The sequence below is a fragment of the Diplotaxodon limnothrissa genome, linkage group LG1 (assembly GCF_057381915.1).
Source record: "Diplotaxodon limnothrissa isolate DT_005_m linkage group LG1, D_limnothrissa_male_GT1.1, whole genome shotgun sequence".
NCBI lineage: Eukaryota > Metazoa > Chordata > Actinopteri > Cichliformes > Cichlidae > Diplotaxodon > Diplotaxodon limnothrissa.
The window spans coordinates 41,525,811-41,540,115 of NC_140596.1; the positions used below are offsets into that span (position 1 = coordinate 41,525,811).

The 14,305-nt window shown below is 42.9% G+C and overlaps 1 protein-coding gene across 3 annotated transcripts; it reads left to right on the top strand.

Annotated features, from left to right (window-relative positions):
• Positions 1 to 278: 278 nt before the first annotated feature.
• dapk2a (death-associated protein kinase 2a) lies at positions 279 to 13,621 on the top strand. Of its 3 annotated transcripts, XM_085350469.1 has the most exons (9): positions 476 to 542; positions 780 to 881; positions 1,978 to 2,199; positions 4,402 to 4,540; positions 9,435 to 9,564; positions 10,288 to 10,363; positions 10,467 to 10,619; positions 10,762 to 10,807; positions 12,297 to 13,620. In XM_085350469.1, exons 2-9 carry the CDS (start codon positions 820 to 822, stop codon positions 12,945 to 12,947), a joined length of 1,479 nt encoding a protein of 492 aa, XP_085206595.1. In that variant the 5' UTR covers positions 476 to 542; positions 780 to 819; the 3' UTR covers positions 12,948 to 13,620. The 3 variants fall into 3 exon arrangements, with proteins under 3 accessions (XP_085206582.1, XP_085206595.1, XP_085206590.1); XM_085350456.1 differs by having other exon boundaries at positions 279 to 881; positions 9,513 to 9,564; positions 12,297 to 13,621; XM_085350464.1 differs by lacking the exon at positions 476 to 542 and having other exon boundaries at positions 822 to 881; positions 1,985 to 2,199.
• Positions 13,622 to 14,305: the final 684 nt, after the last annotated feature.

The following is a 14,305-nucleotide window of genomic DNA, read 5'->3' on the forward strand; positions in this document are numbered from 1 at the left end:
CATAACTACAGTTTGCTTTGTGCCTTCACATAATATTTACACATATTTTTCTCCTTTCCTTTGAAACTGCTTGATACCTCTTGTTCTATTATTACCTGCATTTCATTGTAAGGAGGAAGATTACACGCGTTATAGAGAAGTCTCTTGAGTAACACTTGAAGTGTTGCTAAAACAGTCCACTCATAAACGTGAAACAGGACCACTGTGTATTTGTTTTCATATGTCACATGTGTGATTCAACAAATTCGACGTTAGCGTCTCCGTTTTTACTGCTTCACCATTTTAATCATGTTAATCTTACCAAACACAAACACATCGTTCAGATCCTGTAACTGTTTCTCTGAATACACGTTTTATCGATATATAACGACGACATTTGTTTCCAACTATACGAATTTTGTGAGACTTTTCTGCCCGACTTCGTGATCTGTGCAGAGCGCTGCAGCCACAGACACGGGGACACGGACACGGGGACACGGACACGGGGACACGGACACGGGGACAGGGCATGACGAGGAGGAAGTCCACGAGCACAGAGTTACGTATGTTTTAAAAACGCGGACACATTTTCTACACATTATCGTTGTGTAGCGTCTGTCTGGCACGACACGCTGCAGTTCCTGTGATCTGTTTTTCCAGATGACATCGGAAACTGGTTATTTTCGGGGACAGGCTTACTTCAAAATCTTTTCCCTTTATTATTTGTAGATGGTTTTTTAAAATTGGGCCATGTTGTTTAAGTAAAGCACTTTTTACGTGTTATTTAATTATCATTTCAGGACAGACAGAAATAACATCAAACTGGGGACTGCGGCAGTAATGGATCTATTCAAGCAACAGAAAGTGGAAGATTTCTATGAAATTGGTGAAGAGCTTGGCAGGTACAGACGCGCACGGCTTTTGCATCTGCTTTAAATGTAGTTTAATGAGTAACAGCGGCTAGTTTAATGTAAATCAGAATGCAGATAGTGAGACGGATGGATTGAGAACAGCATATTAACTACAAACTCAACCACCAACCAGAACACCAACTACTTCAACGTGTATTCCTGTGTTCATTTAACTGCTCATCACTGGTAATCCTGGTGTAGGAAATATAAGGCATGTTTGCAGAGTAGACACCTACACAAAATACACTGGGATCTTTTTCAAACTTGACTTACATTTACTCTTCCACAGAGTTATTTCTGAGCTCTAACGGTATGGAAATGACACTGGGTCATTAACTGCACCAGTGAAAAGTCTTTTATTTGTCTTTGGCTGCACACAGCTTCCTTTTTAGCTGATGATTGCTGACACACACTCTCTAAATATCAGGTGGTTTCTAAAAGCGATCCGCTCTATTTCTGAGAGAAGTGAGAAACAAAGTTGCATGTTTGGCTTTGCTTTTGTTGCTGTGTGTTGTGTGAGAGAGACAAATGTCATGCACATCAAACTGCTTTTTAAAGGACTTGTTTATATTTAGCAGAGGTTATATTTGCTCTTAGCCTGGCTGCAGGAAGTGGAGTGTCAGCTTACAAACCATTGAAGTGAACCAGGAAAAAATAGATGCATCTGCATGGTCATATAAGTGAATTTGAATGTTAAATACTGTACATGACCTGTGGTGTAACTGTGCAGTTTGTTGTTGTTGTTGTTTGTGTTGTCATTTTCAATATAGATAAGGAAATTTGTGGGGTGCATTCTAGTTAGTAAAGTGTCAAACAGTCAAACTAATAACTAAATTACTCATTGGTCTATTTTAAAATAACTCTAATTTTCCACAGTCAATAAAACGACCTACAAATGTTGTAGTTTGCTTAAACTTTGCAGTGCGCCAGACTTTGCCAAATATTTATGACAGTTATGTGCAGTCAATAGGACTGCACCCTTGTTTCCATCTAACCTGCAGATATGTTCATGGTTCTGTGTGGTAGTTAGGAAGTGATTTTTTCAATGATCTTCATTTGATTGTGTGATTTCCTCTCTGTGTTTGAGTGGGCAGTTTGCCATTGTGAAGCAATGTCGAGAGAAAACTACAGGTTTGGAATTTGCTGCTAAGTTTATCAAAAAGCGGCAGAGCATGGCCAGCTCTCGTGGAGTCCGGCGAGACGAAATAGAGCGAGAGGTAAACATCCTCCAGCAGATTCAGCACCCCAACATCGTCATGCTGCACGACGTCTATGAGAACCGCACTGATGTGGTGCTTATCCTGGAGCTGTGAGTAGCTGATTATAACTACTATAATTACTCAAAGATTATTGAGTAATCCCAATTAGCTTCTCTAAAATACAGTACAGTGGAAAATCTTCATGTATATTCTATATTTTGCCAGGCAGATGGGAAATGGGTGCACAAATCATTGAAATGTGCAAATATGCATGAAAATACAGGCATGCATAATATAGCAAACTCTGAGTTGGTGGTAACAAGTGTGAAAGTCAATATGTGAAATGAGTTTTCATGAACAGAATAGGAAGGTCATTTCAACACTATTTATTGGATATTGGCTTTGGTTTGTTCTGTCCTCTGTCAAGATCATCCCGCAGTGCTTCAGTAATGTTAAGGTACCGTGTCTGCAGAGCCCATTTCTTATGAGGCTGCAGAAGGATCAACTGAAGGATCATAAGACAGTTTTTTGCTGGATTTTTCTGAAGGACGTAACTTTCAGATACGGCTCGTCTGCTGTATATAGTTTTTTAAGCCCAATATTTCTTCTTTTCTGCTCTACTTGTCCAATTTTCTCAAATTTTTTTTTAAGAAAAGTGTTGTGAAAAAGCATTTGACACCTTCTTGATTTCTTTTTATCATGTCTGCTAAAGTTCCATGTTTTAGATCAATATTAGACAAGGATAACTGGAGTCAATGTAAAACAGTTTCTAAATTGTGTTTTCATTTATTAATGGAAAATAACTACCATTACCTAAGTACCTACCTAAAACTTGGTTGATTGTATTAATTTTGTCCCACTCTTGGGAACATGCAAGTCCAGACTTTAACTAACATCCACAAACGGACAATCAGACGTTCTCCTTCAGGATTTTTTGGTATAGAGTAGAATTCATGGCTCCATTACTGATAACAGGTTGTCTGGATCCTGAAGCATCGAAGCAGCCCCGGTACATCACACTACCACCACCACGTTTGCTGATACCCTTATATGACTTGCTGTTTTAGTTTTATGTGAGATGTAACAGGATGCAAACCTTACAAAAAGTAAAACATCTGTCTTTTTAGTCCATAGAACATGTTCCTCCTAAGTTTTTAGGGTCATCAAGATGTTTCTTGGCAAATGAGATGAGCCTTTGTGCTCTTTTTTGTCAGTAATGGTTTTCACCTTGGAAATCTACCTTTTTTCCCCATTTCTTGTTACTGAATCATGAACACTGATCATAGGTGAGGCGAGTAAGTCCTTCTGTTCTTTAGATGTGGTTGTGATGTTGAAACATGTCCTTATAATATATGTTGCCTAGAGGGGACTACTGAAATTAAATTGGTACTGTATAAGTGAAAGCAAGGCTATCAAAATAAAACAGGAAGTAACACACACTGAGACCCAGACTAAAACACGTGAACTTGATAAAGGGGCTGGAGAAAGACAGGGAGACATGACTGACTGGGAAGAAAAAAGGATGAAACACAGAGGCAAGGCAAGGCAAGTTTATTTGTATAGCACAATTCAACAACAAGGTGATTCAAAGTGCTTTACAGAGACATTAGAAACAAGAGAGACTATTGACAGGAAGAGAAACTCAGGGACCAGAACTGGAGACATTAACTAGCCATGGCAGGGAAACCAGGAACCTGCAGAGACAGGACATGGAGAAACCAGACAGACACAGGGACATGACCGGGGAGAAAAAAGGCTACAAAACATGGAGAAAAAAAAATCTTTAAAAAGAAATCATTTGATATATGAAGCTATACACCATATTATATATTTTAGATATTAAGTATATACACTAGATTGCCAAAAGTATTCACTCACCCATCCATGTAATTGAATTCAGGTGTTTCTGTCACTTCCGGGGCCACAGATGCACAGAATCAAGCACCTCAGAATGCAGACTGCTTCTATAGAGAACAAGTCGCTCTCAGGAGCTCAGTGAGTTCCAGCGTCCGACTGTGATAGCATTGCTCTTGCCCAGTCATAACATTTTCTGGCTACCAAATATTCACAATTTTAAATGTGTGGGAAAAGTTTGGAGATGGTCCTTTCTGTTCTAATATGACCTGACAGAAGAGCGGCGACTGCAAGACAGGCCTATCCGTCCAGCATCAGTGGACGGATAGGCCTGCTCACTGAATGTGTGAAAGGTTGTCGGACAGTATGTTCCTGAAGCTATTCAGTGGGAAATGAAGGAGAAACGTATAAAAAGAGATAAACCGGCATTTTTTACAGTGATTTTTTAACCCTTTCAGAGTCTCTGGTGGTGAGCTGTTTGATTTCCTGGCCCAGAAGGAGTCTCTGAGTGAGGAGGAGGCTACTCAGTTCATCAAGCAAATCCTTGAGGGGGTGAACTACCTTCACGCCAGAAAGATAGCCCACTTTGATCTTAAGGTTTGTCCAAACAAGATATATCACAGTCTCTTTTTTCACCACAGATAAGATGTTTGTGGTGGTGGGGTGTGGTTTGAGACTCAGCTGCCAGGGAGCAGCGGTGCAGTGGGTTCAGGGGGCAGTGCCAGGGGAGGCTTTCTGGCACAGTTGTCAAGGGTAATCGTATTAGATGTCTCCTATATGTAGTGATCCAAACCACCCAATAACCGCCAAAGGCCTCTATACTACTTGTACAAGCTTTCAGACCCAGAGCTCTTACAGGAACGAGCCCAAAATAAACAGGACAAAGGGATCAATATCAGCCAGGCGCTGTGTGACTCTTCTATTACTCCCATTTTCAGCATTTTGGCTAACTCCCTCTGAACAATTTGCCTTTTATGTTCAGGAACCCTGTAGGGCCGTGAACGCACCGTCACGCCAGGCTGCGTTTCAAAACGATGCTCAATGAGAGACGTTCTGCCAGGCAGGGGGGGGAACACGTCCGCAAAGCGCTGTTGCCCGCTCTCTGGGCGTGTCAGATGGTCATCACAATGGAGGGAGGTGGGAATGATGGACTTTTGCTCTCAGGTCCAACACGTACTGAATCTCATTCTTTGCAGGGCTCGGACCTACGGAGCCCCGCAGGGGACATGGGAGAAAAAAAAAATTAGGGAGAAAAAAAAAATTAGGGAGAAAAAAAAATTAAGGCGGACTTTTGCGAGATCTCGCAAAACAAACTCGGGATCTCGCAAAAGTTGAATTCCAACAATGGCGGCAGCTACTTAGTTGTAATTTTACTCTTTCTGGGTCACAAAATACACTTTTGAGATATTTTGAGGCATGAATGTAGTTGTGTAAACGTCAGATACCTGCTCGGTTTACAAGACATCACATATTTGCAAAAGTGCTCCGACGTTTTTGGAGATCTGACACCCACTAGCTCGAAGCTAACGGGAGGTCGAGACCTACTACAGCCGGGAGGAACACCGCTTTCCCGGCACATCGTGCCTCGACCTCCCGGTCGGCTTCGAGCTGGCGGCCTCCGAAGAATGCGGCTAAAACTTTTGCGAGATCTCGCAAAAGTCCGTATTAATTTTTTTTTTCTCCCTAATTTTTTTTTCTCCCATGTCCCCTGCGGGGCTCCGTACGGACCTTCCTCCCAGCTTTCTTTAATCAGGTCGAGCACCCCATGTGGCTTCTGGCGGAACAGCAGCTCAAAGGGAGAAAATCCTGTGGAGGCCTGGTGGACCTCGGCAACTGCAAATAACTGAGGGTCTAACCAGCGATCCCAATTGCATTCATCTTCGTGAATGAACTTACAAATCATGGACTTCAAAGTCTTATTCAGCCACTCCATCAGCCCGTCAGTCTGAGGGTGGTAGACGCTGATCCGAACAGATTTAATGCCCAACAATTTGGACAGTTCCTGCAGTGTGCGAGACATGAATGACGTGCCCTGCTCAGTCAATATTTTTTTCAGGATACTGACTCGGGAGATGACCTGAAACAGTGCCTGTGCCCCACGCTTTGTAGAGATGTCACGCAGTGGCACTGCTTCCGGGTATCCCATTGCATAATCCACCAGAACTAATACAAAGCGATAGCCACGTGCACTCTGGTGAAATGGCCCGATGAGAACCATGCCAATGCGCTCAAACAGAACCTCCACTAGTGGGAGTGGGCGCAAAGGCGCTTTTTGAATGGCTGGCTGGTTAACAAGCTGGCATTCTGGGCAGGATGCGCACCAGCGGTGAACATCCACCCAGATGCCCGACCAATAAAACCAGGCCATTATTTGCTCCAGAGTTTTGTCACATCCCATATGCCCTGCCATGGGGTTATAATGAGCCGCCTGGAAAATCATTTCCCAGCGGCCTTGTGGCACCAACAACTGGCTGTGTGTCTCCTCCGTGCGAGTGTCACGACTCACTCAATATAACCTGTCTTTTAATAACACGAACATGAAGTGCGGGTAGGTCCGCACGGCTTCAGGGTGCACCACGTGACCATCAATCTCAATCACTTGGTCAAAGGCTGAGCGCAGAGTGTCATCAAGAGAATGCTCCAGTGGGAAATCTCCTGTGGGGGTAATTTCCAGGTGGCGGGGGGTGGCGCGTCCTCCCTTGCTTTTGCGGCCAGGTGATCCTCCACCAGTGTGACCGCCACGTCCACGTCCACTTAGCTGTCTCGCCGGCAGCGGATGATCCTCCCCAGTCAGCCTGCAGGTGCGGAACCACCGGCGATGATCTTCTTGGGTGAGGCCCATCTGCTCAAACACGGCCTGGCTCATGTCAGCGACGCAGCTCTGTGAGGTCGGTAGTAGGCTCAGGGCTGCCGTTTGCAACTCCTCCGACAGTATTGGAATCAGGGGGTCTACTGTGCTTGTGGCCACTGGCACGCCTCCGCTGTTGCATGGAATGCCTCCAAAAAAACCTGAGGATCATCACCGTCCCCCATCCTTTGCATCACTACTGACAGAGGCAGGGGCCTCGACGGTGCAGGAGCCCCAACTAGCTGCTCAAGGACCCTGGTCTGCTGGTCTGAGTGCTCCTGCAGCTTAATCAGACGCTCCCGCTGGGCCACCGCCTGATCTTGACACATCGTTGCCAATTCAACCAGCATCTGTGCCAACAACTGTGCAGGCTGGGTAGGTAGCGCATCGTGCGGGTCAGACATCCCACTCCTGGGTTTCGGTACCACTTGTAAAAGTACACGACGCACACGATGATCGTGCTCACTATAATTGCGTTTTATTGAAAGTTGTGAAGTCAGGGAACACAGTCGTTCCAGTCCAGCTCTCTCCGTCCCCGCTCAACTTTGCCTTCACTATATAGAGAAACAGAAAGAGACACTGTCATCAGTCAGTCACCACCACCTGTGGCTCACCTGCCTCCCGGTACCACCCCCTTGAGCTCACTGCACCACTCCTCCCCTGCAGCTGAGCCAGGGACAACACCTCCGAAACATATGTCATTGCTGTAGATCCTAGTGGTCTGGATCAATGTTCGCTCCTGGCATAGAGCTTGAAGTTATCCATGTGGTTAACATTAGCTCCATTCTGCAGTCTGTATCCATTGCCATTTTTGCTAACGATCTGGCTGAGGGGTTTAGGCCTATGCAGAACAGCCAGGGAGATACTGCATCTCCTTGGTCAATCCCACACTTGATGGCGACTTGTGAGAGTTGACTTCTAGTGTGTTGCATTGGGTTCATGATGAAGGCTCTTAGGGTTCTGTTGAATTACAGGCTTTCTTGTTGTCAATCCAGGTGTTTCACTGGTTTGTCAGTTTGGTCTTATAGTCTCAAGTCTTCCAGTAGTTAATGTTGTACCCATTCCTTCCTGCTCATGTATTGATCAATGTGCCATCTTAGCTGCTGTGATAACTGACAGGAGCTTCCATGTTGTGCTGAGGCAGGTTATTGGCCAGTAGTTTCATGGATCGAGTCCCTTCTGAGGGGTCATGATTAACAAAGCCAACTTACAAAAACAGTTGCCTCAAGGTGTTTTATATTGTAAGGTAAATAATACAAAGAAAACGGAAAAACCCCAACAATCATATGACCCCTTATGAGCAAGCGCTTTGGCGACAGTGAGAAGGAAAAACTCCATTTTAACAGGAAGAAACCTCCGGCAGAACCAGGCTCAGGGAGGGGCGGGGCCATCTGCCGCAACCAGTTGGGGTGAGGGGATCAAGACAGGGCAAAGTGTGGATGAGAACCATTGCATTTAAAAATAATTAAATGCAAAGTGGAACCACGCAACGTGGTGTATAAACAGATAATGAGTGAAAAAGTATGTTTGAAGAAGAAACACTCAATGCATCATGGGAATCCCCAGCAGTCTAGACCTATTGCATCATAGCTAAGGGAGGGATTCAGAAAGGTCACATGGTCCAGCGTTAATTATATGCTGTACCAAAAGGGAAAGTGTTAAGCCTAATCTTAAATGTGGAATGGGTGTCTGTCTCCCAAATCCAAACTGGAAGCTGGTTCCACAGTTGAGGGGCCCGAAAGCTGAAGGCTCTGCCTCCCATTCTACTTTTAACTAGTCTAGAATCCAAAAGTAGGCCCAGAGTCTGAGAGCAAATTGCTCTAATGGGGTGACTAGATCATTAAGATAAGATGAGGCCTGATTTTTTGTATGTGGAAAATGACTCCAAGATTCCTCAGTATTGCTGGAAGCTGAAGTAATGCCATCCAGATGCCATATTTCTTAGATATTTAGTGCAACAACCTCAGTTTTATCTGAATTTAGAAGCAGAAAATTCGAGGTCATTCAGGACGTTGTGTCTTTAAGACATTCCTGCAGTTACAAAGCTGCTTTTGTATTTCTAAACAGAATCTAACAATCTAAGTCAACAAAACAATCAATTTTTTAAACTCTGTATCTTATCTTATCTTAAAACTGTATTGGTGATGCAGCGTTTCAGACACGTACCTGGTGCTCTCCTTTGCTTCAAACATCAGTATGTGTTATTTCAAACACTGTAAAAGAAAAAAAGAATAAGACCAGGTGTGTCCAAAATGATTGACTGGTCTTCATATGTAGCAACACATCTGAATGTGCTAAGTGAAAAAAACAAAACATTGTAACAACATTTTTCTGACATTTAGAAACAATCACTTATCTGACAATGTATCCCATGTACTAATCAATAAAATGATTTATTTCACTCGTAGTTGAAAACTTGTTCGTAGACCAAAATGCCACTGAGCATATAGTAAATAAAGTAAATTCATGAATTAAGCTGTGCATAGAAACATGATGGGTCCATTTTTCACTGCTTTCCACAAATGATTTTTCCCTTTTTTAATTTTTCTTCCCTTTTTGTATCAAAAAATCAACTCACATGTTTTAGAACCTCCTAATGTGAAGTGTTCAAAGTTGCTTAGTACATGTTCTTGTCTTCTGCAGCCTGAAAACATAATGCTTTTGGATAAGAACACACCCTTGCCAAGAATAAAACTGATTGATTTTGGTCTTGCCCATAAGATTGAAGCTGGAGTTGAGTTCAAGAACATCTTTGGAACTCCTGAGTTTGTAGGTAAGATTATTATTTATAAACTGGGGTAGCAAAGAGCTCATATTCCTTCACTGTTGGTAAATGGACTGGTTCTTATATAGTGCTTTTCTGCTCTACCTGGGGACTCCTATTGCTTTGTACAACACCTCATTCACACCAGAACTTTTTTCTTTTTCGATTAGTAGATGTCCGAGCTCTATCTCCGGAGCTACAGTCACCCAATCTTTTTCATTCCATTTTTAAAATCTTTACATCACTTGCCAATCTGTCTAAGATTTAATTTTTGAAGTCTTCTCAGGAAATTAAACTGATTCTGATTCTGACCTCTCAGCTGTTATGAAGTCAATAACTACATCCCAAAACTCTGGAAAAGGCAGCCTGAAGATTTAGGGGATGTCGATCTAGCCACTTAATCACAACTCTCAGCTTTGCTTAAACGATCAGAAAATAATCTGGACAAAGACGAAGGTAAACAAAAATAATCAAAAAATATCCACAAAATAATAGAAATAAGAAAAGCTAGAAAGAAAAGCATTGTTTACTGCCAGCAGTTCTACAATGCAATGGACATTTTAAAGGAGTTTGGTCCCAGTTATCCAGTTAGCAATCTGGTTTTGAACTGTCATGTCTTTAAAAATAGAAACGCATTAAAGGGTTTGCAATATTAGATCTAAATACAAGGAAATGTTTACCTTTCTGTTTTATGTGCATATTTATTTATTTTTGTATTGGTTGCCTGTAAAGCTCCAGAGATTGTCAACTATGAGCCCCTTGGATTGGAAGCAGACATGTGGAGCATTGGTGTCATCACTTACATCCTGCAAGTTAACCTCGCCCAATATTAATGTGGCATCTCCTACAATATCATATACATAGTAATGCAGCAGTATAATAAACTGCACTTTTTTATTGTTTTATTCCAGGCTGAGTGGTGCCTCTCCTTTCCTGGGGGACACAAAACAGGACACACTGGGGAACATTTCAGCCATAAATTATGAGTTTGATGAAGAGTTCTTCTGTCACACCAGTAAGCTGGCCAAGAACTTCATCAGCCAGCTACTCGAGAAGGATAAGAAGTAAGAGCTCAGGGATAGCTTAGTGAAGGATACTTGTGCCACAGCAGGAGAGTAAAACGCACATTAATTCTGGAGAGCTCATTATAGTCACATCACCACTTTTACATAATGAAAGTTAGCAAGATTTTTTTTTGTCTCACAGGAAAAGATTAACAATTCAAGATGCCCTCAATCACCCATGGATCAAGGTAATGCTTCTGTTGAAGCCATCTCAGTTCGCAGAGCAATGCATGGCTATCAGAGAGCTTTATAGAGAAATGATGCCTCAGAAACCACTTAGGGCTCTTTGCTTTTTAAAAACTTCACTGGTATAAATTCAGAAATTTACAGAGAAACAGGAGACTCGAGCATGAAAAACTGAAATCTCTCATTTAGGAAAATATTCAGACTTAACGTAGAGTTGCTCTGAAATGACCTGATCAAGGAGACTTTACGCAATTCACACTGCACATTAGGACAAAAACTGAATCGTGAAGTCCAAGAGCTCTTTGTAGATAAAACAAAACATTGTGACTACGTCCACACCAGCCCGGATAAATTTGAAAACTGCGTTTTCTTCTGAAAACTATCCACACTAGCGTTTTCAGTTGTTTTCACAGAGTTGTGCATCCACTAGTGATGTGTCAGTCACGAACAAAATGGCTCTTAGAGCCGGATCTTTGACGTGAACGACGCTTTGCGCTGAGCAGAGGGGGGAGGGGCGGTAGTTACACTGGCAGTAGCACAGGAACAGAGCGAATCAACCACGAATGTGGTTGTTGATCAATGGTCATGAGAATTTGCATAATTAAGATTAAGGAACTGACCTCCCAGCCCATTGTTCCCTCAGTGGGCTGGTTTCAGTCATTGTGCAAATGTCCTGTTTATAAGATTGAAACCTGCAGTCAGCTGAGACTGAAGACGTCACCTGGATGAGTGACGAAACGTTTCTCCCACAAAACGCTGCGTCCAGATGAACAGGATCAACTTTTGGAGATAAGAGATTCTCAGAAACTAAAGAAATCATAAAACCCAAAATCAACAACAAAATTCCTTCCCCAAAACGCCGGGTCCAAACCCCAGGGATCCTAACAAGGATTCACAAGCAGCCACGGAAATCCTGAACAGGGACGAGGAAAACCAAGTCACTGTCCAACAGGAACGGTTATTGAAAGTTTCCATGAAAAGCTATTAATTTTTGTTTTATCTACTTAGTGTCCTCTCTCTGGGAATAATTAGGTAACAGGATTCATCCGTCCACGAAACTGTCAGTTCTCCAGTTATTTTTAAGCCTCTGAAATTTTTAAAGAAATATTTTTATTGTAAAGAATCAAAATTACCCCCCCCCCCCCAAAAAAACAAAAACAAACTGTAATTGTCCCACATTTGCAGACCTAATTGTTTGTTCCCAGTCCTTTCAGCGCCTGCTGCAGTTATCTCCTGCAGTTTTCTTAAAAACCTGAGCATGCTATCCTTTCTTTTCACATTTTTATTATGCTATCTCTCAAACTTTTGATGTTGACTTAATGTTTAATTCTTTGAATAAAAAACATGTTGACAGTGTTTTTGAAAGGTTCTTTATAAATAAAGTCACTACTATTTATAATAATAATAACTTGGATTTGTAGAGCACCTTTCAAGAATCCCAAGATTCTTCTTTAAAACAGTTAATCTCTCTCTGTGTTTGAAATTGTTTAGTCCAATGAGAACAAGGAAGAGAATAAAGCCAGGGGGCCAAAGAAAAGTGAGCAGCGCCAGTTGAAGACCAAGCGCCTGAGGGAGTACACTATCAAGTCCCACTCAAGCATGCCACCCAACAACACCTACGTGAACTTTGAGCGCTTTGCCCAGGTTGTGGAGGACATTGACCAGATGGAGAGCTCGTTCATTAGCCTGGCCGCAGCCCACGACTCTCTGCAGGAAAATATAGACGCCATGGTCTCTATTTATAATGAAAAGGAAGCCTGCTACAAGGAGGAGAATGAAGCCATGCGTCACGAGCTCTCGCAAATCCGCTACGAGTTCCGTAAGGTGGAGGCCTTGAAGAGGAGCCTGCAGGATGACATCCAAGCCTTCAGCTGCAGCCTCGGTGCCATCAGCAACCGCTTCCAGGAGAGACAGAGCCGGTTTGATGCCCTGGCCCTGGAACTAAGCAACGAGGTGAAGTGGGTGCAGGATGTCATGGGGTCATTTCATACAGATGAAGGTAGAAGATACCCCAACTGCAGCTTCTCCTCAGCTTTCAACAACGTGAATGAAACTCTGAAAGAGCTTTTAAACCGTTCCTGTGAAGGAGAACTGCTCTCTGGGATCAACTTGGACTTTAGTGAAACTGGACAACAAAAATGATTTAAAATACTAAATCACATAGAAAACATTTAAAAGCAGCTAGCAGGAGTGTGCTGCAGCATGCCCAAATATTTGTTACACAAAGCTATACACTGTTTGTTTTATACGTAAATAACAGATTGCATACTTCCATACTGAAACTTTTTTTCATATGAACAAAATCTTCTGTTCTAAAATACTATTAAATGTTGAGCAAAGACTTCGCTGTAACAATCAACATTCATTTATTGTGTTCTATGTTGGAGAGATTTTTAAAAAAAAAAGCCTTTTCTACTTATTTCTCATTAAGTCTAAAAGAAAGATTTACTAATTTGCTATTCTGCATTAATACACTGCCTGGCCAAAAAAAGTCACCACCAAATTAAAAGGTCACACACTCTAATATTTTGTTGGTCGCCCTTCAGCTTTGGCGCATTCACTGTGGCATTGTTTAGTAAGCTTCTGCAATGTCAGAGGATTTATTTCCATCCAGTGTTGCATTCATTCACCAAGATCTTGAATTGATGATGGTGGAGTCTGACCACTGTGCAAAATGTCTGTGAAGGTTCTCAGTCATCCAGGTCATCGTAGTCAAAGGAGCTTGCAAAGAAAAGCGTCTGGACTTCTTTAAGTTGCTTGAAGACGTTTCACCTCTCATCTGAGAAGCTTCTTCAGTTCTAAGGTCAAATGGTGGAGAGTCCCAGATATAAACCTAGTGGGAGTGACCCCCCACAGAGGGACAAAAGGACCCCCTGATGATCCTCTAATCGCCTGAGCCAAGGTGTGAAACTGGGCGTGGGTCCCAATCAGCCAGAGTTTCGGGTGTGTTCATTGTGAAACCTGGCCCCACCTTATCATGTGATGTCCTGAGGTCAGATGGCCCAGGATGTGAGTGGGCGTTAAGGCGTCTGGGAAGGATCTCAAAACTGGATTATAGATGGCAGAGAGTTGGTGTCGTAAGCCCCGCCTCTGTTCAAAGATGGTCGCTCACAGTGGACATAGATGGCTTCTTTCACTCCTCTTTCAAACCATCTGTCCTCTCTGTCCAAAATGTGAACATTGGCATCCTCGAAAGAGTGACCTTTATCCTTAAGATGCAGATGGACTGCTGAGTCTTGTCCTGTGGAGGTGGCTCTTCTGTGTTGTGCCATGCGCTTGTGAAGTGGCTGTTTGGTCTCTCCAATGTAGAGGTCTGGGACTGGGACTCTCTGGGACTATCTGGGACTCTCCACCATTTGACCTTAGAACTGAAGAAGCTTCTCGGATGAGAGATGAAACGTCTTCAAGTAACTTAAAGAAGTCCAGACACTTTTCTTTGCAAGCTCCTTTGACCACTGTGCAAAGCCTTCTCCAGCACACCCCAAAGATCCTCAATGGGG

Coding starts and splice junctions, on each gene's coding strand:
- dapk2a (XM_085350469.1), top strand. CDS start 820: ATGGATCTATTCAAGCAACAGAAAGTGGAAGATTTCTATGAAATTGGT. Junction 4,541..9,434: donor TAGCCCACTTTGATCTTAAG/GTTTGTCCAAAC, acceptor TGTCTTCTGCAG/CCTGAAAACATAATGCTTTT. Junction 10,364..10,466: donor GGTGTCATCACTTACATCCT/GCAAGTTAACCT, acceptor GTTTTATTCCAG/GCTGAGTGGTGCCTCTCCTT.